A 27,644-nucleotide genomic window follows, 5' to 3' on the forward strand; every position below is an offset into this window, starting at 1 on the left:
TTCAGGGTTTAAGGTGATGATTCTTTTTTTTAGCAACTTGTAAAATGTGAGAAGTTGCTGACGGCTGAGTAAAACTGTCTTTGTTCAAATCAGTTTCATTTTTAAACAGCATCTGTTAGCAATATTAACTAAGAAATTCAAAAGGTTTCCATGTGCATTGTGTTGGGTAATGACAATAAAGAGTGTCATGCCCTGATGAAGACTCGGTTTGGTTGAAATTCGTTGGTGTTTTTAGATACAATACCCCAGTTTAAAATAAAGGTTTTTTGTAATTAAATTATGCCTACTACTCAATGTCTCTATGCAAGAGTTGCCTGCAGTAGGCCCTTTGGGCCACCAAGTTTTTGATAAAAGAACTTCTACTTGTAGGACAGCGGAGACTATCCGCTCACCATGCCAGGGCCTCAGTGGAAGAAGTTTCGCTACAACTTCTGTGAGTTCATCGGCGTGCTGATTCGTCAGTGCCAATACAGCATCATCTACGACGAGTACATGATGGACACGGTCATCTCGCTCCTCACCGGCCTCTCCGACTCACAAGTGCGAGCCTTCAGGCACACCAGCACCCTGGCAGGTAAGCAGCACGCAAGACCTCTGCTCCTCTACTAGCAGACAGCGACGATGTAAACTTCTTTCATTAGTTTTACAATCCAGTGCCTCATATTCCAAATGGCATTGTTTTTACCTGTCCAATTCAATCAGGTGATCGCCTGTTTGAATGATTCCCTGGATAAATTGGACAGGTAAAACAAGGTCACTTGGAAGAAGTGGCATTGTATTATAACTAATGAGTCCAGATTGTCCAGAGGTTTGTGAAGTAGAAGTACAAGTACATTTATTATATAAGTAACACTAATACATGATAGTTACCGTAGTTGTAATACCAGTGATTCATCTTTATCCAGGAGAGTTTTTTCCACTTTTCCTTCACTTCTACTTCTACTTTTCTATGCTTCAGTTTTGAAACAAGACATTGAGCAAAGAAATATGAAGCCACTCAAGCCAGGGAGTTACACAATGGTAAAGGACTTATGAAAAAGAGTGCTTGAGGCAGAGGGAGGAATTTCTTTCAACACACCCACACCCCCACCTACAGGCTAATGGATGGAAAGACAACTAGGAAAAGAGCATGGCCACTCACAACCAAAGTATGGCATGAAGTGTTATTATAGTACAAAGCCTTAATTGTCATTACACACAAGGAGATTTAAGATTCTCTTCAAGGTGCTTAAAATGCAAGGTATAATAGTATTACCGGTAATAATGTAGCAAGTAGATTGATAAAACTGAAAGCCCACCTGGGAAACTCTCAATGTGTTTGTTAAACGGCACATAGTGCTCAGTGCACACAACAAAATTGCATTTATGCCTCACCTGTGCAAGGGGGCAGCCCCAAACACCGTCCCAAGGGAGCAGTGCATCAGGGTACCTCAGTCAGGGAGAGCACTGGTTACTCTTCCCACCAATCCGGCGGGTCGGGAGTCGAACCGGCAACCATTGGGCTACAAGTCTGATGCCCTAACCGCTTACCCATGACTGTCCATAGATTGCATGTGTGTAAACGTATTGTGTTGTCTTTGCAGCCATGAAGCTGATGACAGCCCTGGTGAATGTGGCCCTCAATCTGAGTATTAACCAGGACAACACCCAGCGACAATACGAGGCCGAGCGAAACAAGATGGCCGGCAAGCGCGCCAGTGAAAAGCTGGAGCTCCTGCTGGAGAAGAGGAAAGAGGTGAAACTGAGACCAATAAAAAATTACACTTAACAGTAGTTACAGATCCACACTGTCAATGTTACAGATGCAGAGATACAATTGGTAAAACAGAAGCAAAATGCTAACTGGCTGTAATAAACGTATGCTCTTCTCTTGCCTAGTGAAGCATCTTTGACTTAAAGGGACACTGTGCAGGAAATGGTCAAAAAAGGTACTGCAACTATGCTGCTCATTGAAACTAGGCTCCCTATTGCCAAATTTGATCTTTACATGAAAGTTTACTAAGTAATAAACACATATTAACTAGTATGGTCCAATTACAGTCATTTTCGCAGCTAAAAATGGCTATTTTAAGAACTTCAAAATGGCGGACAATGGAGAAGATCCCCCTTTTCATGTATGAAAAGTGCAATTTTTCCAGTCATAATGAATACTTAGAATTTGATGATGGCGGTAAGTATTCATGAAAAAGGTAACATTAGTGAGTTGGCAGCATGAATTCTGGAAATAAACGACTAAAAATCTCACACAGTGTCCCTTTAACATGTTCATGTCTGTAATTTTCCCATATGTAGGAGACATGCAGTATGTAGGGGCAAGTTCATGTTATCAACTCCATAGACCTTAGTACATGTATATTCAGATTATTTTTTGCGTTGAGCCATTGAAGGGGAAAGCATCCACAAAACTGAAAGTTTAACCAAATGTATCATTGATCCAACTTTGGCTGTTTACTTATGCAATATACACATACATATCTAAGTCATATTTGAGACGTAAAACATTCTTTTAAAGGTTCCTCATGTATCCTTTTTGTACAACAAGAACTAATCATCTTCCTCCTTGTTTGATCTCCTCATGCAGCTCCAAGAAAATCAAGATGAAATTGAAAACATGATGAACTCCATCTTCAAGGGTATCTTTGTTCACCGCTACAGGTGTGTTCTGTTATGAAGTCACAAAAAAGTGTTTTCTGCTAAATCAATGTATTTCATTTTAGTGGCACACATTGTTAACTTCAACCACTTATTGTTGCCAGGGATGCCATCGCGGAGATTCGAGCCATCTGCATTGAGGAGATCGGTGTGTGGATGAAGATGTACAGCGACGCCTTCCTGAATGACAGCTATCTGAAGTATGTGGGATGGACTCTTCATGACAGAGTGAGTACTTGTCGTTTTACTGGGGGGCACGATTATGTTCTTGTATCCATGCACCATGACTTCTTGTACCACGACCTCACCAGTAACTCAAGTATTATAGTTGTAGTCATTATTGGGGTCCTTGTTTTGTTTTTTGTTTTTTTGTTTGTTTTTAAGCATGTCAACAACTGTCATGTACTGACTCCTTGATGTGATAAGCAGTTGTTTCATCCACTTGTCTGTCTAGCAAGGAGAAGTCCGTCTGAAGTGTCTGAAGGCGCTGCAGAACCTCTACACTAATCGGGACCTCTTTCCAAAGCTGGAGCTCTTCACCAACCGCTTTAAGGTACAGCTGCCACACATCACACTGTAAGCCTTGTATATTTTATTGATATCGGAGAATAAATCATACATTATGTTATGTCCATTAAGATAAAGGCATTTGAACCACAAACAAGAGGAGTGCCTTGGTAGCCTACTACTTTTAAAATCTAATATCTATGCATCTTTACGTCTCTAGGTTTCTTTAATTAATTAGAAATAAACTATCAAAGTTGTAGCCAGTTATACATGGTTTCCAATTATTATTACACCATACACCAAACCCATAAAATGTACTTTTTGCCACTCTAGTGAATACTGAGTCATATTTAACCCATTTGTCACTGTCTTACAGGATCGCATTGTGTCCATGACTCTGGACAAAGAGTATGACGTGGCAGTGGAAGCCATCAGATTAGTCACGCTTATACTGCAGTAAGTGTCGTTTTTCCTTCCGTTTCATATCACTAAACTTTTAAATGCTGTGTTGTACTTTTTTTTTTTTTTTTTTTTTAATAAACAGGTCAGTGATCATGTCCAGTGTTTACATAAATTTTTAATATTTTGTACTTATATTTCTTAACCTACTGAAAATTACTTGGAAAAGGTTTTATTGGAATATGTGGGCATAATATAATGTATATGTTAACTTTTTTCATCACCAGCCTAAATGGCCAGTAAATGTTAAAGGGGTATGCCACTATTTTGGGGCTTATTACAGTTAAAATCGTTGGCTGAGGTTTATAAAGGTGGTAAAGTGTCTTATTTTTCATGTTAAGCGTTGTCTTGCTTTAAGACAAGTTAAAAGAGGGAATATGTCGCTAAGCTAGTGAAAGTCAATGTATCCATGTAGCATGCTACAATGCTACACGGATACATTGACTTTCACTAGCTTAGCGACATATTCCCTCTTTTAACTTGTCTTAAAGCAAGACAACGGTTAACATGAAAAATAAGACACTTTACCACCTTTATAAACCCCAGCCAACGATTTTAAATGTAATAAGCCCCAAAATAGTGGCATACCCCTTTAATCACACACTGACTAATGGGTCACATTGGTTAGTAACGTTTTTTTTTCTTTTCTACTGGCCAAACTGAATTTTGACCAGCCATTTGGCCAGTTGGAATTATTGGAATTGGAATTATTGAAATGTATGAAACCTATTTCGTCTATATGTGCCTAATCCCTTGTGTGGCGCCTTGCTGTGTCCCAGGGGGAGTGAGGATGCCCTGTCCAACGAGGACTGTGAGAACGTCTACCACCTGGTGTACTCAGCACATCGGCCGGTGGCGGTGGCTGCAGGGGAGTTCTTGCACAGGAAGTGAGTGATCCACAGGGGACATTTCATCATACAATCCAAATTCCCGTCCTGGACTTGCTGATGCCTCGGCTCCGTAAAGAAAACAATAAAGTGTACCCGCTGCCATCCTAGGCACAACAACTTGAATTAAATTTCTATCTTGTAACGTCATCACGACATGAGGCCACAAGTACAAGGGAGGACAGTAAGACAGCTTGGGAGCAGATTACAAGCGAACCCTGAGACAGTCAACTGTAGTTAAGGAGAAACATTGTTTGACTGTCTCAGAGTGCATTTCTTCTGATATGCTTCCAGTCAAGGATGATTCAGCACACTGTTGTTTTCTAGAGTTTAGACTATGTATTAACAGCACAGTAATTTCATAGTTCCTTTGGAATTACTGTGCCACTAATGTCAAAACTTGATTGAGTATTTTGTAGAAGACTATTTTGTTTCTTTTGATCTTTTTTGAGATCTTTGCTCCTGTTTTGTAAAGTGTGCTGTATTCGTGTGTGCAGGTTGTTCAGTAGACACGACCCCCAGGCCGAGGAGGCCCTGGCCAAGCGCAGAGGCCGCAACAGCGCTAACGGGAACCTCATCCGCATGCTCGTGCTCTTTTTCCTGGAGAGCGAGGTGAGGAGCCTTCAAACTATGTAGGGTGGTTGAACTAAAATCATGTACAGGGTTTCATTTAGCATTTCCTTAGGAATTTCTACTTAACTTGATGAAAGATGGAAAAGTCATTTTTTTAAAAGCCTTACAGTATGTATCATACTTTTTTTTTTGCTGAAACAATGTCTTCCATATCTCCCATAATGTCTTCCACAATGTCTCCCAATGTCTACCATACTTACCGACATTTCTGTTAAGCTGAAATGACACATGGAAGAACAAAAGCAAATGTCTGATTAATGATAGTATATTGGTGATCTTGAATGTCTGTTACCAACATGTCATGTTGTGTTTCCTCTGTAGCTGCATGAGCATGATGTACAGGGCTTAATTTAGCAAACGAGAGAGAGAGAGAGAGAGAGAGAGAGGTTCCATTGGCCCATTGTTTCCGGGTTCTATTATTGCAAGGGGGAGTGGGGGGAAATCCCCCTTTAGGCAGACCCAGGCAGACCTAAGGACTGTTCTATTCAATGCTAGGACTGGTCATGTTAGGTGCCCATAGCAGCCTATTACATTGGCATATCTCTATATACTTAAAGAATCTCTGGCAATATCCCAGTGATTTACGTACAAATGTCTACTTAACTGGATGAAAACTGGAAAGGTTTATTTTAAGCCTTTCAATGTCATAAGGTATTTTGTTGAGCTTGAATATGCGTTACCAACTCTGTTTTGTTTCCTGTGCAGCTGCACGAGCATGCGGCCTACCTGGTGGACAGCCTGTGGGAGAGCTCGCAGGAGCTGCTGAAGGACTGGGAGTGCATGACCGAACTGCTGCTGGAGGACCCTGTGCAGGGAGAGGAGGGTACGTGAAATATTGTATATAATATTGTATATATATTGTATATAATATTCATCAGTGGAGTCTTTTGGTCATAAAAATTAGGGAGGACAAGGAGGTGGTCAGTCGGATAGATGCGGGTAAATGGGGTTAGTAATAGGCCTACTAGGTAACTTAACTGATATGGCATTTTGTTGTCTGGAAAGCTGACTTGTGACATCTATAAAATAATTGCAACAAACTTTGTATAATATATTATCATACATAACTGCCCAAAGTGTTTGAAGGGAAAGAAAGAGAAGAGTGAAGAAAAATATTATAGAAAGTAGAAAGTTTATCTCTCTATAGTATATCTAACTTTGACCAAAGGCAGCATGGCATTTCACCCTGTCAGTTGTGTTTTTTTAACCATACTTCCATAGACACAAATGGACAATTCTGAAGATACTAGCAATGCTTACATTGAGTGACTTGTATTGCCTGGGCCTAAGGGTTTTAAACTCAACTCCTTCCAACATATTCTTACAGATTTTTAAACATTTTAAACCCCTTCCATTATCTTATTTTTAAAATCTTATTTATGATCCATAACATGGTACATGGCCTACGACGTTGTGGTCGTCTATCCGTTTTGCTTTTGACGGTACCTGGGTTGAGAGCGACAGCTGTGGAAGGAGGAGCTGGCGAGCGCTGTCTATGGAACGGCGTGCGTCTGATCATGGGCTATTTCACTAGGTTCCGAATAAAAAAAATATGTCGTTGATTACTTTGTAAATCCGTGCCTAGTATTCCTAATTCCACCCAAATTAAACTACCTAACATGATGTAGGCTACATGTTGGAAGTTTAGCCAGAGATGTTTTATGAAGAGGTTAAAGCTTCGTGCTGTCATGTTTCTCGTCTTGAGGAGGGAGAAAAGAACGCCAGTCTAGGGTCAGTGCCTTCATGTACAGCCAAAAGCATTATTATTCCCATTTGTAAATAACCCTCTTTTGAGGGGAAAGCACGAAGGAGAAACACAAAGACAAGCATTGAGACTGTGCACGTAGGACATGCTGAAACAAGACTACCTTTTAAAAACATTGGTGATGGTCCGACCATTTGAATCCTGAATGCGACTTGCATCCTTGCTTCGCTTGCATTGTGTAATGATCGAGCGACGTGAGTGACTGATATGAACACACTGACCTTTCCATTCGGTTTTCAATCTAAATCCAGGGAGTGATATTGCGCGATTCACAACATGAAAACAGTTGATCTTTCCTTTGTATTTATTAAGGGTTCATAAAACATTCGCCAATTAAGTTACTCCACACTTTCCACTGTCTGCTGCCGCATTCTTCTCACACCGTTGATTTGTATATCGTTGTCATGACGACCGAGTCCTTGCTTGTCGTCTGTCAACCCAACTCGTCATATTCTGATTGGCTTTTGATAAATTCAGCTTCGCTGATAGGCAGATTACTTCCATGGCTCTAGACCCGCCTAAAGGGAGGACAGTCCTCCCTAAGCTCCATTCACTTCAATGTTAAAAAGTAAAGCCCGCGCTACGACCGGGGTTTCACCATTTATAATGGAAGTCAATGAGGATGGAAGGGAGGACGCTCCTCCAAGGTCTATTATGTGAATTAGAAGCGCTAAAGTATATGTTTTTATCGCAAAATAGCTATAAAATACTAACAATTGTATAACAAAGATATAATAAATATATTTTGTTTCTGTAATTTATGCTGGAAGATCTGGCTTTATTATTTCGAGGGAGGATCTTCCTCCCTTTCCTCAATGGCAAATACGCCATTGATATTCATATTGATCTGGGGTGCATTTCTCGGAACCATTAGTTCCTAACTTACTTTGAACCCTGTACAACTGACGCTGTATGGCAGCCTCCAGAGCTGGTGTGTGAATGTGGGAATACATATGTGTGTGTGTGTTTGAAAGCACTTTGAGTCAACTGTATAGTTGTGATATTGTGCTATATAAATACATGTTGTCATTGTGGTATTTCTTTGTAGTGTTGGGAGAGCGGCATGAGGGAGCCCTGATAGAGCTGATGGTGTGCACCATACGCCAGGCAGCCGAGGCCCATCCACCAGTGGGCAGAGGCACAGGGAAGAGGGTATGCTCTCTCTCTCTCTCTCTCTCTCTCTCTCTCTCTCTCACTCACTCACTCACTCACTCACTCACTCACTCACTCACTCACTCACTCACTCACTCACTCACTCACTCACTCACTCACTCACTCACTCACTCACTCACTCACTCACTCACTCACTCACTCACTCACTCACTCACTCACTCACTCACTCACTCACTCACTCACTCTCCAAGCCCATTGATGCTCTTATGCCATTATTAGAAAAGTACTTTGTTATTAACATCGAAAAAATGAAGAGCAGGAAACTGTGGCACTCCGTTTTCTTATTTTTGAATAGTAAAAAGGCAAATAGACTGCCAAACACGTTTCGACACAAGGTCTTTGTTATTAGCTGTTATTGACTTGATGTTTTGCTGTGTTTTTGAAAATTCACAGTATTCCATAGTTGGTATCCTGCTGTATGCCTCACGTACTGTACTTTCATATGTGCTACTCAGGTCCTCACCACCAAAGAGAGGAAGACTCAGATTGACGACAAGAATAAGCTGACGGAGCACTTCATCATGGCACTCCCCATGCTGCTCTCCAAGGTAACAAAGGCTCAGAAATCTAGAATCTGAACACCTCCTAAAATTCCAAGATTCTTAAAGAGTATGATGAACAACATTATTATTATAACATTATTATGTAATGTTTTCAGACATGAAAAAGGCAAAGAAAACAAAATAATAATGTTTTAACTTAGGAAGAGTTCAGAAATCAATATTTGGTGAAATAAGCCTGATAACCACACACACAGAGACACACACACACACACACACACACACACACACACACACACATACATACCAGCAGCGGTGATTGAAAATGACTATAAAATATGCTTTATTAATTTCTCCAGTACCAGATGGATTCGGAGAAAGTGGCCAACCTTCTGCAGATCCCACAGTTCTTTGACCTGGATGTGTACAGTGCTGGCAGGATGGAGAAGGTCTGTTTGGATGTATACCTTGAGACAGGGTTCCCACGGGTCATGGAATTTCTGGAATATCATGGAATTTCATAAAAGTTTTTCCAGTCATGGAAAATCATGGAATTTTACCATTTTGCATGCACGGTCATGGAATATCATGGAATTTTCTTTACAGTTGTGTAAAAGCATACACTTTTTTGTTTGGTATATCTTACTGGTTATACTACAACGCCTCACTAGAGACGGTTTGGTTTCACGCTGTAATGTGCATCATTCTATAATGCAACGAGGCGACTGAAGTCTGGCGATGGCTCGATGTCGGTGAAGATAATGTTTAGTTTTCACACTTTTAAACGTCATTTTTTTACGGAACTGGTCATGGAAATTCTGTGTTTTGGGTCTGGAAAGTCATGGAAAATCATGGAATTTTAGAGTAGGATTAGAGTGGGAACCCTGATTGAAATGAAGCGTTCCCTTGCAAAATGACCTCAATACCATTTTTTAGTTTTGCATTTTGTTATTGGAAGTGACTGTTTGTATGTCATGTCATCTGTGTGTGAATTCTTGCCATTCAAATATTTTGAGAACATACTTTTAAAACCTATATGAAATACATTTTGCAACGCTATCCCCAATACAAAAATTTCTCAAAATGTTCCAAACTGGACATGACATTTTGCACCGAAGCTCTTCAAATACACGCTTCCATCCTTTCAGATGTGAAGAATGCTTGCCAAGACGGTACATCAGAGCTAAACTGTGCAGGAAATCTTGGCTGATGCGAGAAAAGAAAACTCTTGCTCTGTGCACATTTACCACGGTTACAATGTAGTCATGTTTTATCTACTCCCACTCTACTTTGGTCTACAAAATCCTCTAATTAACTTTTAGTTTACAGGATCTGATGTTGTACTTATTTAAGTCAAAATATATGTTTACATTGAGATTGCCACCTCTCAAAACTTTCAATTTAGCATTGAGCTATTGTTTGTAAACAGTAGTAGTTGTATAAACTAGTAGTTTTATAAAGAAATAGAAGTACTCTTAGAGATGTAATTACCACACTAGTATTGTGACATTACAGAGTTGAAACCATGTATGATACTTCTGGTCATAAATGTGCACAGCTAGGTATGTGGTGGTGCTAAAGCACCTGCCCCTTTTGCCCTACTGGACAAACATTTTTGAAATTTACTTTTTTGGATATTTTTTCCACAATGTCCTGTGGTCCTTGTATGACCTGTGCATTTGAAGAAACTGACAAAAGTTGACCTGGAACTGGCTTTTGTCCTGACAGCACTTGGACGCGTTGCTGAAGCAGATGCGCTTCGTGGTGGAGAAGCACACGGAGCCGGAGGTGCTGGAGGCCTGCAGCCGCACCTACAGCATCCTGTGCAGCGAGGACCACACCATCATGAACCGCGTCGACATCGCCCGCAGCCAGCTGGTCGACGAGCTGGTGGACCGCTTCGGCCACTCTGTGGAGGACTTACTGCAGGAGGTAAAAAGGAGAGGAGAGCCATTCTTATTGGGAGTTCTAACCAGGGGTAGAGCTGCTATAGGCGGGGGCAAGCAGGGCATTTGCCCCAGGGCCCTCCTGTATTGGTGGTGGGGGACCTGTTATGACCTTTGCAGGCCGTATGGGGGTCAGTGTTTTGCCCTGAGGCCCTGTGTGGAATTGTTCCACCACCGGTCCTTGTTTTTTTGTGTAAAGCACATTGAACTGCATATGTGTATGAAATGAGCTATTCCAGGGGTTCCCAACTTTTTCCAATGTGGGGCCCACTTGAAATTGTCACAAATGTTCAGGGCCCACTTCTGACCCAATAAAGAATAAAACCCAAATAAATCAATAGCAACACACACCAAAATATGATTATAATTTGTAGAAAATGATTTCAAGGCCCACTTGGATTACCTTCAGAGCCCACCAGTGGGCCCCGGCCCATAGGTTGAAAATCACTGAGCTATACTAACACACTTGCATTGGCTATGCCTTTGAGTTAATTAGACCAGACCCTCTCAAAATAAATGGAGAATCTCAAGCAAATTGACTCGGTGATGACTAACAACCACAAAAATCATTGTTTAAATCACCATAAAAATGTGATAGTACTAGGTAGGGGTGGGCGATATGGCCAAAAATGTATACCTCGGTATAATTTTAGTCACGGTATATATCACGGTATATATCACGGTATTGTACATTTGTTTAAAATTGAAGCGTTGCAAAATGACCAAAAAAAAACCCACATTTTTTTTAACCTTTGCATTTGATTTTTGGAAATGACACAATGTCCTTTCATATAGCCTATGTCTGAATTCTTGCCATTACATTTTTTAAAAACAAGCAAAAACTAGCCTATGTAAAATGCATTTTGCAATGCAATGCAATGCTACCCAATAGAACACTGTCAATTTCACCAAGTATCGAAGGGGTTAAACTACGGTGGAGAAGGGGAAAAGGGAGGGGTGTCAAACTGAACACATTGAGAGTAAATAGAACTGAACGTGGATTGTATCAACTACATCTTTCATTGCACCTTTTTTTCTATTTATTTGTTTATGGTAATTTTGAAATGTGTGCTTGCATCTGTGATTATGCCAAGCATAATGGTTTAAGCTGTCATTGTTAAAGTTTAGAAAAACGAACTTTCACATAAGGCAGTTAGCAATGCATTGCAGAACTAATGCATTTGAATGGCAATGGCAGCTTTCACTGCACCAGCGGTTAGCGTGCTAACGTTAGCGAAATCGCTAATGCCACATTTTAAACAGTGAACAGTCATTTTAGTTACTAACACCCAGTCAGATATCATGAATGGTATTATCTCAACTGGAAACAGTAACATACAGCTGTTATGGCTGGCGCAATGTGTTAAATGTAAGGCAACCAATGTTAGCACAAATAAGCACATTTTGTCAGACACCAGCATAGACATGAATGACTTGGGCTGTTGGCTAGTTAGCTTGCATTTCGTGCCCAGTAAATTGTGGAGTCCAGAATCGAAATGTGTTGCCATCACATACCATTTCAAACAATAGTTCACTACACTAACCATACATTTTACACTTGAAGCTTATTCAAAGGAAATGATTGTGCTGTTTCTCTACAACCACATTGCTACAACTTGAGTTGAGCAGTCAGTCGGGTGGATGTTCAAAACGCTGTCTATACTGCCATCTGCAGGATGCAATGCGCTATATCACGGTAGAACGGTATGGCCAAAATCCATACCTTGATGGAAAAAATACCTTTTACGATAGTATACCGTCCATACCGCCCACCCCTAGTACTAGGTCATGTGTTTTGTGTTGCCTCTTATGGACCAGTGTGTAATCTTCAAATGAAGCTTTTCCTTTTCTGTTTGTGCTAAGCGAGTGTTGTTCGTGTTGTTTTGTTGCTAGGGCGATGAGGCAGATGACGACGATATCTACAATGTCCTGTCCAGTCTGAAGAGGCTCACAGCGTTCCACAAGTATGACCTCAATCTCCTAAATTGAAATTTAAGTCTTTGTTTGAACTGAACTCCTTGCTACTGAAAGGCTCGTTAACATGAATTGCTCAGTGAGGGTACACGAGGAATCTAATACTTGCACGGTAGGAACGGTCAAGGGTTTTGCTGAAACCGAACCCCGTCAACAATTGGCTGAATCCATAAGTCCACTTTTTCATTGGTTTCCTTTATAGTGGTCCGCAACGCTGTTAAATGCTCCCAAATATTTAATGGCACAACGTTTCGGACTAACCGTCCTTCATCACAGTGCAACACAGAACAGGTGTAAAGGCTGTTCTGTGTTGCGCTCTGATGAAGGACGGTTAGTCCGAAACGTCGTGCAATTGAATATTTGGGAGCATTTAACAGTGTTGCGGACCTTTATTTTCTTTTCAGTTATCTTACGTTTGGTCCAGCACCTGTGCCACTGATGTGCGCGCATTCTTTGACTTTCTGGATTTCCTTTATAGTGCCCATGACCTGACTCGATGGGACCTGTTTGACAACTGCTACCGACTGCTGAGGATGGGGATTGAGCAAGGCTCCATGCCTGAACAGGTGAGGAAGTGCTCTAACATTGATCTTTGTTTTGGTTCATGCACTACGTATATAACCAAAAGTATTTACTCACCTATCCAGATGATCAGAATCTGGGTGTCCTAATCAATTGGCCTAGCCAACGGTGTGTAAAATCGAGTACTTAGGCATGCAGAATGTTTTTTTTACAAACCTTTATGGAAAATGGGCTGCTCCCAGGAGCTGAGTGAATTCCTGCGTACGATGAACGTACAATGCAACACTAGTTGGGCTAGTATGTTTACAAGCTCCCCCCAAGTACTCATCGTCCTGTTGTCTTGTGCCATCAGATCGCCACCCAGGCTCTTCAGTGTTGTCATTACTCCATCCTGTGGCAGCTGGTGAAGGCCACAGAGGGAGCGCCTACTAAGGTACGTAAGCCAGTGGCTCTCAACCTTTTTTGAACAAATGACTCCTGGACCTCATCATTCACCTGCCAACGGCCCCTTGACTAAGGCTGGGTATCGCAGCCCTGTTCCTGTATCGATTCGATTTTATTCATTCCGAATCGATTCAATCCGTTCCCTTCTTGGTGCAAGGATTTCCCCCAAAAGATGCTGTTGCCTATTTTTATATAAAAATGTCACAGGGCTGTGGCTTGACCGTGTTAACAGATTGCTAATTTGTAATAAGTAGGTCTAGGCCTAATTGACTAATACCTACTGGGTATTTTCCATAAATTAAACAAAAATAACAAAAAGAAAATGAACTACAAAAAAAAACGATTTTGTGCCCTGTGAATCGATTATGTGAATTTTAAATGATATTGATCGATTATATAGATTATTTTACCCAGCCCTACCCTTGGCATAATTATAAGCCTGCCAACACCCCCCTTAGTGTTAAAACATAATATGTTCTTATGTGTGTCCCCCAAGTGGCAACTAAGCACCACCCCTCTCAGCTGTGTCCTTCTCAGCATGTACTCAACAGTACATTACCTTGCCTTTTGCTACTTCTCTGTCTAATGATGATGACACATAAGTCACTTTTTTGGGTGGCGTAGTTTATTGTTTATTTATTTATTCTACCCTGTCAACTGTCTGTCTTCTCTCATCTTCCCTCTTGTCTACAGGATGAGCTGCTGGTCTTGCGGCGAGTGGTGAAGTCTTTCCTGGCCGTGTGCCAACAGTGCCTCTCTAATGTGAATACGCCCGTCAAGGAGCAGGTGAGCCCTTTTCACAGAAACCTGCAATACTTGATGTTCAGTAGAACAAGGAAATTGCATACTACTCCTACTACTCCGCACTTCTAGTGACAATCCGGTGCAACCAGTGTAGGACCAGACATGAATAAAAGGGAAGAAATTCTGGTGCCACTCGGTTATCTTTCTTAGTTATTTATTTTTTTATTTTCAATGCATTAGACTAACTAACCCTAGTGCTTTTACAGTCAGTGGTCCAATCAGCTGCAAGTGACTAAATTTCAATCTCAACCACTTTTAGTAAAGCACAAAGTCTGTTAAAAAAGGGCTGCTAAATGTGAAAGAAAATACATACTGTGCTACCATTTTAACTCTCTTCCTTCCCTCCTGCCTTCTGTCTTCAGGCGTTCATGCTCCTGTGTGACCTGCTGATGATCTTCAGTCACCAGCTGACGACGGGCGGCCGCGACGCTCTGCTGCCGCTGGTCTTCAACCCAGACAGCAACTTGCAGAACGAACTGCTCACCTTTGTCCTCGACCACGTCTTCATCGACCAGGACGACGAGAATCAGAGCATGGGTAAGGCCAGAGAGAGTAGAGAGAGAGAGGTTCCATTGACCCATTGTTTCCGGGTTCTATTATTGCAAGGGGGAGGGGGGGAAATCCCCCTTTAGGCAGACCTAAGGACTGTTCTATTCAATGCTAGGAGTATTATGACACTTCCCTTTAGGCAGACCAGAACCTGGTCATGTTAGGTGCCCATAGCAACCTATTACATTGGCATATCTCTATATACTTAAAGAATCTCTGGTAAGGCCTCCACACTATATGGAGAATCGGGCAAACACAGTGCTCTGCTCTGTCAACGTGTGATTCCACTGTTTTCAATACCACCCTGCACACCCAGACAGATGTCGGCTGCCGGTTACGGGAGGGCTCTATTTTTGTCAGAGGCGGCCCTTGTTGCTCTGCCGTGATTAAATTGACCATTCATTGTTTGATATAGCATGTCTGCGGCAGTGTGCGGGGGTAGCCGAAATTGACGGAACCAGTGGCCGGAGGCCCTAAGGCCTACATACTGTATGAGTAGCATATCGCTCCAGCAACACCAGAGCATGGTGTATTCCTTGAGGACAATTGGTACCGTACCGTGTCGTGACAAAATAGCAAATGGTAAAGGTAGAATGGGTGTCTGGCGATGATCTGAGCGGGTGTGTTTTCTGTGTGACCTCTAGAGGGCGATGAAGAGGATGAGGCCAACAAGATCGAGGCCCTGCACAAGAGGAGGAACCTGCTGGCTGCCTTCAGCAAACTCATCATCTACGACATCGTAGACATGTGTACCGCAGCCGACATATTCAAACACTATATGAAGGTAATGCTTTATTATTTTATTTTTTTTCAACTGAGGTGAGTTTGAACCTCGAAATTCTTTGACTTGTGCCTTTGATTTCTTCAGAGATGTGACGAAGGCATTTTACCATTCTCTCCTCTCCCACAGTATTATAACGACTATGGCGACATCATCAAGGAAACGTTAAGCAAGACTCGACAGATGGACAAGATTCAGTGTGCGAAGACGCTTATTCTCAGCTTGCAGCAGGTAGTAACCAAAGTGATGTGTGTTTCAGCTCTCGATCAAACTGAATGGATCTCCTATAGTAAACTTGAAAAACATTCTTGCGCTTTGACATTTTTTTTTTGTTTGTTCTTGAGTAGTAATTTGGAAATGGAAATTGAGTATTTGATGGGGACTTAGGTGTTGAAGAATATTGTTATGTGGGAAAACACCTCATTTAACCCATTGATGCTGGATGTTGCGTTGCGCCTGGAGCTGCATGACGCAACATTCAGGCTCACGAGATAAGATACAGGTTTTTTTTTTTTTTAAATCTTGGTATGTTAGAACTGAATGAACACATTCTAATGCAAGATGAGAGTCTTAGCGTTTAAAAGCAGCTTATTGCATGTTTTTATGTGTTTCAGAGGCTGAGAAATTTCGTTTTTTATGGGCTGAGGGCATTTTTTTTTTTTTTTTAATTTATTTTAAGGGCTCAGGCATTCAGCAGCCTTTTTTTGCGGGTGCTTTAGGCATCAATGGGTTAAATATGCAAATGGAAAAATATCTTCTTTTCATCTGTAGTCCCTAACACAAACACTGTTAAGACAAAACAAAACATTTCATACAGCATGTATTTGCTTTAGCATAATTATGACAGCCATTCCCCAATAAGAGCAGACATTCATATACATTCTCTAACTTGTCCTGCTCCCCTCAGCTCTTCCACGATCTGGTTCAAGACCAGGGCCCTAATCTGGACCGCACCTCGTCCCATGTCAGCGGCATCAAGGAGCTGGCCCGGAGATTTGCCCTCACCTTCGGCCTGGACCAGATCAAAACCAGAGAGGCAGTGGCCACACTACACAAGTAAGATCCTCCACACACACACACACATACCCTACCCTACCCATACCCCTAATGAGTACAAGTAAGATCCTCCACACACCCTACCTACCCCTATGCTGTACAAATAAGATCATCCACACACCCTACCCCAGCAGTTCTCAACCTTTTTCTGCTGCGACCCCATTTTGGATTTAAGAATATTTTCGCTAGGCTGGGCATTTTATTGCGGTAGTCAATAGCATCCCTCATGACTGATTTTGTTCATCAACTTGCCTAGTGTCTCTTCAGATGCATCAGGACAGGAGGCCGAAGTGTATAGCTGCTTCTGACAAACGGCGTCATTCATTATTTCAAATACCTCCTGGAAATGTCCTCCTTGAAACAAGTGGGAACCCTGCAAGACTGATTTTGTTCTTTGGTTTGTATTTGTGCAGAGACGGCATTGAGTTTGCCTTCAAGCTTCCACATCCCAAAGGGCCCGAGTTTCCGCCTCTCAACCTTGCCTTCCTGGAGGTGCTCTGTGAGTTCTCCTCCAAGCTACTGCGACAGGACAAGAGGACTGTGTAAGTATACAGCAGAGAGACTGGATAAAATAATAATAATGAACAATAATAAATAATAATAAAATATTAATAATAAAATAATAATAATAATGATAATAATACTCCTAGAATCTCTGTATACAGTGGCCACATTTACATCATGTTTTTAACTCCCAATTAAAAATTCTGAATTAAATGGTTCCGTTGAGACATTGCACTTTCATTTAATTCTAAATTATGAAGTGTTTACATGACATTTTCAAAGCCGAATTAAGCAACTATATGCATTCAAATCAAGATTTATGTTAAATAATCGTGATATGGCATTTTTGCCATATCGCCCACCCCTACACTTAGCTGGCGCTTTTATCCAAAGCGACTTGGTTATTTACAGGGTATTGATTACAGTCCCTGTAGCTATGTGGGGTTAGGTGCCTTGTTCAAGGGCACTTAACCCCTTAATGCAGGCTGTACCCCCAGAGCAGGGGTCAGGAACCTATGGCTCTAGAGCCATATGTGGCTCTTTTGGGAACTATATATGGCTCTTACTTATCAAGGGTTGCCAACCATCCCTTGAAATATGGAATCGTCCTGTATTTATAAATAAAAGTAAGGGTTCCACATTGAGTTGAAACGGGACAAGGGAGGTTAAAAAGTGCTAAAATGCAGGAAATTACATCTAAGAAATACAAAATTCTTCCAAACCCTTGCCATAATGAAGTTGACAGTTGGCAACCCTATACTTACCTGTTATCAATAAAAGCAATAACTTCACAGTACACTCTAAAAATACATGCTTTTTTCAGTGTTTTTTTTTTTTTTTAATTGTATGGCTCTCATGAAAATGTCTTTGAAAAAAATTGGCGTTTATGGCTCTCTCAACCAAAAAGGTTCCTGACCCCTGCCCCAGAGGCACGCTTTAATACTCACTGAAAAGTTAACTACCATAGTACTACAATACTATGACATAACACGGGGCCTTTAGTAATCCATTACGACTTGGTCATTGCCATTCTGGTAACAGCAAATGTATAATGCTGTGTCTTAACGGGTTAAGCCATGAATGGAGGTGTAGGGTGGAGGGCTAAGGATGGGATTTGAACCTGCAACCCTCTGATCTCAATACCACCTCCCTAACTAACACATTACCCCATGTCTGTGCCGTGTTCAGGCACTCGTACCTGGAGAAGTTCCTGACGGAGCACATGATGGAGCGTCGTGAGGATGTGTGGCTGCCCCTCATCGCCTACCGAAACTCACTGCTGACGGGAGGAGACGACGACCGCATGTCCGTCACCAGCGCCAACAGCAGCAGGTAGCCTACACGTGATGCAGCTCTAACATGCCAATTTATGCCTTTTTTTGTTGTTGTTTTTTGTTTTTGTTTTTTGTCATGTCATGTGTTGTGTGTTATGTGTATGTCTAAGACAAATTTCCCTTGGTACGAATAAAGCTAATCTTAAATCTTGATTCTCGAGCAGTAAGGCCAGCTCCATACGCAGCAAGAAGGGCCGAACCCCACTCCAGAAGAGGCGAATAGACGGTGAGGAAACACTCAGGAATCACTTCTTGGCTGTTTGTTTTTTTATGTTTAAGATTATTTTTTGTTTATTTTGGGCCTCACTATTATTGATGTCCAATTTAGGGGAAATGCTCTATTTTTCTTGGATTGAAATGCATGTAATGTTGATATTTACGTTGTCATCCTTGACAAGTGCCATAGATGATCCTTAACTCACTGCTTTCCATAATGTGTTCTTTCAGAGGAGAGTGTTGACAGCTCTTGGTCGTCATCCATAATGCGCAATGACACACTACCAACACCGGGGGCGCTGCAGACGCCGCAGCTCACGTCCACAGTGCTGAGGGAGAACCCGCGCCAGGCAGCCGACCACATACCCCCCGAGCAGGACTCGTCAGAGGCCGGCTCAGAACCGGACTACATGCACAAGTATGTCGCCACTCAAACCTCACACCTTACCTGCACTACCTCACAGAATCTGCTTGGACCTTGCAATATACACTGTACAACACACCACATGCTGCTTCTGAATGCTGCTAATATGACTATGACAACCTGACCAACTGATTCGTCAGAAGCCGGCTCAAAGCCTGACTACATGTAGAAGTATGTTTGCACTCAAAACTTGACACATTAGGAAAGGAAAGGATGCTAAAGAGACTGACTTAAAAGATGTTGGCTCCAGTTGCACCATAGTCTTCAAAATAACGTCATTATTCCTGGTGTGCAGTTGAGGCTTGTTTTCTGGGTCAATGACGGTCTTTTTTGGGCTAAGAGGTGAGGTGGTACAACTACAGCAAATGTCCATAAAGCCTGGCTCAAACTACGCGACTATCGGCCCGATTCTCACCTGAAAACCCCCCTTACGACAATCGCTGGAACGTTACCCCCCAGGACCATCGCAAACGATTGTCGGGGAAGATTTCCTCGTCGTGTGCGACGTTCTAAAATAGAACTTTAGCAGCTCAAAGAGTCGCCGATCGCAAGTCGTAGAAATCAAACACTGTTTGATGTTTGCGACTGGAAATAGAACGTCGGGCATTGTCTCGGTGGTTGCGAGCAGCGATAAGATTGACGGTTGCGATTCTCTTCTAGTGTGCGGTGCACCCCGACGTCAAAATCGGACACATAATCGCTCGTGTAGTTTGAGCTAGGCTTAAATTAACTTGTAATTAATGTAATGCAATGAATATGCTTCATAGATAATCCACTGAAAACAAACAAAAAATAATTTAAACCACACAATGGTGGCGTTAGTTGTGGTTGCACCACCCTGGCGTGCACTACGACTAAAACGTCATTGACCTTTATCTGAAGTGTAGAAGCTGCTCTTTTTGAAACCCGTTGATGCAGCTGTGCTGTGTTGGGCAAGAGTGGCATTGGTGTACTTTTCACCTGTGAAAATGATGCCGTATTCTTGATGTGTGGTTGACATTTTGGGTTTTATTTTGTTTCTGTTCCCTTTTTTTTTTTAAGCCCTCAGATGCAGATGTCATGGCTTGGTCAGCAGAAGTTAGATGAAGCCAGTCGGAAGGACAGAGGGGGCGGAAACTACATTAAGGGAAGAGCGGCAAACGTCAGACCACCAGTGTGAGTACCTAACCTAACAACCGACACGTCTCCTTTTAGAACAGGGGAGGGCATTCATGAGCCCAGGGTCCACACATGCGGCCTGCTGAACCATTTCACCTGGCCCTGCAGGTCCCTCACAAGAAAGACAGCTCTTAAATACAACATTCTTCAAATTGCTACCCAATACAGTAGACTTTCCAGGTTTGATATTATTCACGCACAGAGGTTACTGTCTTCATCTAAATGAAGAGCTCTTTTCCAAAATGAGATATATCCATTTTATAGAATGTTGGGAAATTGACATTTTTGTATTAGGAATTCCATTGAATTGCATTGCAAAATGCATTTTATGGAGGTTTAAAAACAGGGTTCCCACTGGTGCTTGAATTCCTTGAAAATGCTTGAATTTCAATTAAGTGTTTTCAAGGTTGTGAAAATGTTTGAATTTTGGGTGAGGTGCTTGAAATTGCTTGAAATTTGTGTAAAGTCAAACTCAGTAAGCCAAATTATAGCAATAAATTGTTCAGGTACATCAAAAATCTGAGGAAGTGAGATGTCAGATGAGATTTGCCATTCGACACCCTAAAATTTATTAGAATGCAGGAAATTGCATCTTAAAAACACAAAATGTTCTGGGGAGGATCCCCACAACCCCTTCCCGCGATCTATTAAAGGTGCTGGAAAACTGAACATTTGGTGCTTGAAGGTGCTTGAAAAGTGCTTGAATTTGTTCATGAAAAAGGTGTAGGAACCCTGTAAAAAGTATGTGTTCAAAACATTTGAATGGCCAGAATTCACACATAGATGATAGGAGTTCTTATCAGTCAATTCCAATATTAAAATTCAAGTCAAAAATGGTGGATATAGCGCTTTGGAAAAGACCTCTTCAAATATTGAGGTTACTGTCTTCATCTGAATACATTCCATTACAATGTGCAGGAATGAAATGGCCAGCAAGTTATGTCAGCCTTTTTTATTTCTCATTGACACAAGAAAGTTACCTGTGACATCTGGCCCGTCAATATTCTTAACCCAATGTGGCCCTTTGGCCAGAAATGTTGTTTTAGAACAGTAAGCATGTAGGGCTCTTGGGACTGCATATTCTCGCGATAGATTGTCGCAAATGTTGTTGACTTATCTGATTATTTTAAACAAACAGGAAAGGCAAGTCATTTGCATCATATTTACAAATACCAACTCGTGTTTCACCCTGTGAAAACATGTGCTGCCCATCTGCATTTTCAGTGAGGACTGTTTGAACTGCAGGAACTGTAGCGCTACAGCATAGTAGCTTGCTAGTGAAGTCGTTAGCTTCATTTATTTACACAAACTCAAATACAAGGCAAGGGTAACATATTTAACATAAACTCCATTTTTGCTCTCACAAACTGCCACCATGGTGGTTTAGAACAAGCATGCGTCTCTGCGACACTTTGCAGACTACTTGACTTCTCACCATAAATATGGCTTGAGACCGTTGCAACCCAGCTTGTATTACCAAAGGGGCCAAAATGAACCAAACTCCAAGACTGAAGCAAGCTTAACTCATTCAGTGCCAGCCATTTTCAAATTCAGACCGGGGGGTTGCCAGGCTTTTTTCAACGTTTGAGTGATTTTTCAAGAGCCATAAAAAAATGAGTTCTTTGTCCATGTGAAAAACAAACATACCAGGTCAATGTGTTAGGCCCCACAGCCCCATACAAAAACGCAATTGACTTGATACCAAGTCTTTGGCACTGTGCCATACATTCTGAAAAGACTTGTTTTCAAGTCCATGGCACTGAAAACTCCTCTACTTATCACCAATTCACAATGACACTACTGCCACCTACAGGATCATTTCCCATATGTTTAAAAAACTTTTTTGTACAAGTTCTGTCAAACCATTCCCCATCACACCCTCTTAAAAACATTTGAAGTACATTAGAAGTCAGCTCATTCAGCCACCGCGACCCCTGAATACTAAGACGCTGTACCATCACACCGGTGACCTGGGTTCGATTCCATCCCTTTGACGATCCTTCCCCTCTATCTCTCTCCCACTCGTTTCCTGTCACTCCCTCAAACTGTCCTATCTCAAATAAAGCATAAAAGCCTAAAAATATATATTTTTAAATAAAGTCAGCATTCAGATTTCAACTGGGGATGTTTATGTATGTCAGCAGCACCCAATGAGTCAGGTGAACTTGGACAAGCAGCAGGTTGCTTTTTTCAATAACCCCTCGGAAAAAAAACAGTAGCCAGTCGTGCCGTCACATCACAACATTACTCAAAAAGTTGTCCAGTGTGTCATCTCATAGCGTATTTAGGTTATTGTGAAAAGCTACCTGCTGCTGGTCCAAGTTCACCTGCTACATCCTATGGGCAGCTCAGCTCTGCTGGATGTGTGCTGGATGGTTTCTGCCAACAAAGGCAAAGAGCAGGAAGTACACCAGGGATGGGCAACTAGAGGCCCAGGGGCCACATGCAGCCTGCCTCCTTACTCAGTGTGGCCCTTACATGGATAAAACATGACTTTAAAAAATAATGAGAAGATTTTTTTTAAACCTCTACTGAATTAATTCATTGTAATTATACTGTTGACCAATAAGAGAACACTCCTATTTGTTCCAAACAATATCGATAGTCAGAGAGCAACCAACTGCACCTCGAACTCTGAGTTGCAGACAGATCTGTGGTCATTTGGCCCTCCGATGGTGACGATAAAAAGATGTGACCCTCCTTAACATGAAAGTTACCCATCCCTGAAGTACACCAACGCTGAAACTGAGGAAAATGGCTTTAAAGACGTAGGGAAATCAAATTTAAATATCAAATAATTCCGGCTTAAACATGTACATAAATGTACTCTTTATCAAACGGTATTGTCCTTGATTTAGTTTTGATATTGTAGTTACTGCAAATTTGACATGGCAGCATCTCTCAGCATCTGGAGGTGTAATGAAGAACAAACTCAATTTCGTCAAAATATGTAGTTAGTGCCATTTGCCTTTGTAGGGCAGTTGTGCTTGTTGAGCTGAGAGTGACGGCTGCCTCCTTGTTATTAGGAGAGGCCTGATGGAGGACGACGCAGAGCCCATCTTTGAGGACGTGATGATGTCATCAAGAGGACAGCTGGAGTACATGAACGAAGAAGACTCCATGGTCATGGAGGACACCATGGTCATCGATCTGGTGAGCTCATACAGGATGGAGATTTCATCCATGTGTCTTCATTCTTAATTTGTAATACCGTTTTAGAAATTAAGAATGAAGACCTGGATAAAATCTATTTTACTGGATAACGGTAGGATGTTTTGCACTTCTTTGGAAAAAAATCTCACCTGGGGGTTCATTTCTCAAAAGAGAAGTTGTTAGCCTGTTAGCAACTTCGGTAGTTCCCCAATGGGAAAATGCATTGAAAACAACAAAGAAGCTAATGTAGTAAGCAACTTTGGTTTTGTGAAATGCACCCCTGTATTGTGTGGTCAGGTTTTACAGGCTGAATTATCTTTAATCATTTTCATTTTCACTTTTTCAGCCTCCATCAAGAAATCGACGAGAAAGAGCTGAACTCAGACCGGATTTCTTTGACTCTACAGCGATCATTGAGGATGAATCTGTAAGTCCTGTTGAAATCAAATGGTCATCTTTGTTTTTTATTTTTATGTATATTTTTTAAAGTTTATGGGTTTATTTAAAGTCTTTTGGAGTCTGAAGTGTGGATTGTTGTTCTTTGTTTTTGTACCAGGGCTTTGGTATGCAGATGTTTTGAAGATGGATGAGAAGATGGTCTGAGAACACTGGCACTGACCACTGCTCACGCTAACACTCGCAGTCCAACTTCTCATAAATGATACTGTTTTGTGCGTCTCCTCAGTCTGCCCCAACACGGTTCTTTTTTGTTTATAGTATTGCTCTTTGTAATTCACATGTTTGTACATAAAATACTCCCATTAACCTTTGTTTTCGCCTCTTTACAGTTATGTGCCTAATTGCATTTGTAGTGGTAAGAAATATTCAACCTGTTACATCAAGCAAAATTATTCCTCTCCCAAGCATCAAATGATGTTCCTCTTTTATGTGAGGCATTTTTTTTCTTTTTTTTTCTTTTTGTTATGGCATATCAAAGCTCAGCTTTGTGTTGGATATCATGTGGCATTACAGTTTCTGTTGACTCACACTGGATGAATGCACAGCCCCACTCTCTTCACTCAAAGGTAAATGCGCATCTGCCTTTCCTGTTTGTCATCCCATCTGTCTTGACATGACACGATGTGAGGTGTGGGGAGCATAAGTCACGCCCCTCCAATGGCCAGACTAGCATCTTGCATAGGCGTTTTTATCTCACGCTATGATGCCATGTTGTACTGGCAGATGTGCCCATCCTGGGTCCTGAATGGTAAAACCCCGGCCTGCCACACATTTGATCCTACCAGTTCTGAATCAGCTGATTGTAATGAGTGCTCAAGACGGGTAGACCAGTTACTAAGTGAACTTTTAGGGTTTTTTTTTGCTTCTGGACCAGATTTTCAACACCTCTGTTCATAGGACCAAGGTCCAAGAGTCCAAAAGGTCTTCACTTACATTTGTCGGCTTTTGGATCATGGGCAAAAATGAAAAAAGACTACTTCAACCAGAATTGTTCTGCTCCCACTCTTTGATTTTCACCTGAAACACCACAGGCAAAAAAAAAGCAGGAACAGAAAACAACCTGGTTGAAGCTGCCTTTTTTTCTGTTTTTTTTTCCCATCTTGGGTGAATTTCTCAAAACCAAAGTTGCTTACTACATTAGCTACTTCGTTGCTTTCAATGCATTTTCCCATTGGCAACTACCGAAGTTGCTAACAGGCTAACAACTTCCCTTTTGAGAAACTCACCCAAGGGTTGTCCTTCTCCCAGGTCAGACGTTTTGGATGTGCAGGCTTTTTAACCTGCTCCTTCTGGATCCTGGGTCTTATGGAGGGGCGTAGCTTTGGCTCCCTGTGGAGAGCTCCCCATCTCCAAGAGGAGTCACCTTTAGTAATGTCATGGTGGCTGCAGTCCACTCTCTTTCTGTCCTGTTGTGTTGTTTTACAGCATCAGTGATTACTGTGTAGATATGCAAGAGATTTGGACTCGGTTTCAGCCTAATGCCTTAACTGACTGACAGTACTATTTTCATTTCACTTTCAAATTGTACACAAAAAAGAAGCATAAATCAGAAAATCACTGATATGTTGTACCAAATGGGGGGAAAACATCTACATATTCACATTTTTTAGTACTGGACTGAAGGGGGAGAAAATGTATTTAGGCCCTTGGCTAAAATATCCGATGGTTGGACTTCTCTTCCTGTGAAAGCTCTTTTTGTATATGTGAGTATGGGATCCTGCAGCATGTTGCATTGTATTTTGTGAATAATGTGGTAGCAGGCGACACTTGCGCCAAATCCGAAACGTACACTGTTTCGCTTCATAGTGCATTAAAGGTCTTAGTTACGTTGTACATTGCCCCCTTACAAGTGCACTATAAAGTGAACACTTTAAAGTGTCCAGTGTGTAATTTGTCGAGCTCTCGATTTCCAAAATGTATGATGCCCATCCACATTTTTTCATGAATATTTACTGGTCTGACACCAGTTGGCTTTGCAGCCAAAGATGTCTGTGACGGGTAATTCAGAATGGCAGATTTACATGGATATGAGCCACCTATAATCATGTTTGAAAAGTGTTTCCAATTTCCAAGTTTTATTGAATACTTAGATAATTATGATGGTAGTAAATATTCATGAAATATTACATTTGTGAATGGGCTGCAGAAATTCTGGAAATAAACAACGTAAAACACACACACATATACAGGACCTTTAAAATGACGGATTCTGGTCAAGGCCCATTATTTGGTGCTGAGCAAGGCGCCTTCTCCCCGGCACAAAGACTGTGGTCCCAAACTCCTACTGCTCCTGTTTCTGCACAACCTAACAAGAGCAGTTTTAACCAACATTGTTGCAGTTTTACAATATGCATTTTGAAAGCGTTCTTTTTTTTCTTTGTAAGAATATTTTGAATAAAGCTATTTAAAAATATTTGTAAACATGCATCTGCTATACCTTTGAATGTTTGTGTTTACTAATATGTTAAGAATATAAAGAATGTGAGGGTGAGCAGGTCAATGACTGCTGAAAGTGTTAAATGAGCACAACTGCAGTAGGGATATTCACATGGCCTACCGTACACTTCAGTGCATGGAGTGGTGCAGGTTTATTTACAGCAGTGCTTCTCAACCTTTTTGAATAAACTTCCCCTTACATCACCATAATCTTCCCAGTGCCCCATCACCTCTCATAAACCTGCCAGCACCTCCCTTAGTGTTAAAAAGAACTAAAAAACTAGGCACCACCTCCTCTCAGCTGTATTCCTCTCAACGCCCCCTGGGAGCCTAGAGCCTTGAGAAACAGACATTTATATCCACATGACAAGGGACTTTGAAAATAATATTGAAAGTGGTGCAAATGCACTCGTATTATTGCTGGGAACTAATGTCTACTAAAATGATATCCTCAAACTGAAGCTGTACCATCGAAACATGTCAGGTAAAGGATAAAAACCTAAACATGTCTGAAACAAAAGAAAGGCCTTGCAAGTTCCAGGGATATTCTGGTGATATTTTGACAACCTTTTCTATCTAACCCAGTGTCCACATGCTGTATGTGTACAATAATTACACTTCCATTTTAGACAGATAAATAATGTTTGGTTTTTTTTTTTTTTGATCTCAAGTCTTTTTTAATTATTTTTTCAATATTAGGTACATAACAAACATACAACAAAATTCAACCCACCCACCCCCATCGCACCCCAATCAAAAATAAAGACAACTGAAATACAAAATGTGAAAATACAATAGTACAAATGGCTTTGTATAAAATGAATCTAAGAGTTGCAACAGGTACATTCAGATATATTAGCCAAAACAATAATAATACATTAAAGGGAAAACAAAAGAAGAAACACGATGAGAAAGAAAAGAGGAAGGAGGATATAATAGAATTTACATTATTGCTACATCATTAGAGTCCATTTTTTCCACTAATGTGAGGACAGGTTGCCAAATATAGCAGAATTTAAGACTGTTACCTTGGATATGGTACCTTATTTGTTCAAGTATCAAGTAATGCATGACATCATTAATCCAGTGTTTAAAAGCAGGAGGGGATTTGTCTTTCCACTTCATTAGTATAATACGTCTGGCAATTAGTGTTGTAAATGCTATAACTGTTTTACCATAGCTGCCAATGCCAAGTTCTTCGGGTACCACCCCAAAAATACCAACAAATGGAGATGGTTCAATATCCACATTCAAAGCTTTAGACAAGAAGACAAAGACAGAATTCCAGAAGTCAGATAGTTTAGGACA

The 27,644-nt window shown here is 41.3% G+C and overlaps 1 protein-coding gene across 1 annotated transcript in view; it reads left to right on the forward strand.

Annotated features, from left to right (window-relative positions):
* Positions 1-26,313, forward strand: part of stag1b (STAG1 cohesin complex component b) — a 44,075-nt gene extending 17,762 nt beyond the window's left edge. The window contains exons 8-36 of the mRNA XM_063206620.1: positions 370-574; positions 1,584-1,735; positions 2,582-2,655; positions 2,757-2,880; positions 3,107-3,205; positions 3,536-3,615; positions 4,398-4,505; positions 5,003-5,117; positions 5,844-5,961; positions 7,952-8,055; positions 8,532-8,624; positions 8,936-9,025; positions 10,305-10,508; positions 12,416-12,486; positions 12,975-13,062; positions 13,371-13,451; positions 14,156-14,248; positions 14,629-14,803; positions 15,460-15,599; positions 15,726-15,827; positions 16,504-16,652; positions 17,066-17,194; positions 18,345-18,488; positions 18,655-18,716; positions 18,938-19,124; positions 20,172-20,285; positions 23,315-23,441; positions 23,788-23,868; positions 23,998-26,313. Of these exons, the coding sequence (XP_063062690.1) occupies positions 370-574; positions 1,584-1,735; positions 2,582-2,655; positions 2,757-2,880; positions 3,107-3,205; positions 3,536-3,615; positions 4,398-4,505; positions 5,003-5,117; positions 5,844-5,961; positions 7,952-8,055; positions 8,532-8,624; positions 8,936-9,025; positions 10,305-10,508; positions 12,416-12,486; positions 12,975-13,062; positions 13,371-13,451; positions 14,156-14,248; positions 14,629-14,803; positions 15,460-15,599; positions 15,726-15,827; positions 16,504-16,652; positions 17,066-17,194; positions 18,345-18,488; positions 18,655-18,716; positions 18,938-19,124; positions 20,172-20,285; positions 23,315-23,441; positions 23,788-23,868; positions 23,998-24,021 (3,333 nt within the window). The 3' untranslated portion in view covers positions 24,022-26,313. The remainder of the gene's footprint in view (positions 1-369; positions 575-1,583; positions 1,736-2,581; positions 2,656-2,756; positions 2,881-3,106; positions 3,206-3,535; positions 3,616-4,397; positions 4,506-5,002; positions 5,118-5,843; positions 5,962-7,951; positions 8,056-8,531; positions 8,625-8,935; positions 9,026-10,304; positions 10,509-12,415; positions 12,487-12,974; positions 13,063-13,370; positions 13,452-14,155; positions 14,249-14,628; positions 14,804-15,459; positions 15,600-15,725; positions 15,828-16,503; positions 16,653-17,065; positions 17,195-18,344; positions 18,489-18,654; positions 18,717-18,937; positions 19,125-20,171; positions 20,286-23,314; positions 23,442-23,787; positions 23,869-23,997) is intronic.
* Positions 26,314-27,644: the final 1,331 nt, after the last annotated feature.

This window comes from Engraulis encrasicolus, chromosome 9 (genome assembly GCF_034702125.1).
Source record: "Engraulis encrasicolus isolate BLACKSEA-1 chromosome 9, IST_EnEncr_1.0, whole genome shotgun sequence".
NCBI classification, from domain to species: domain Eukaryota; kingdom Metazoa; phylum Chordata; class Actinopteri; order Clupeiformes; family Engraulidae; genus Engraulis; species Engraulis encrasicolus.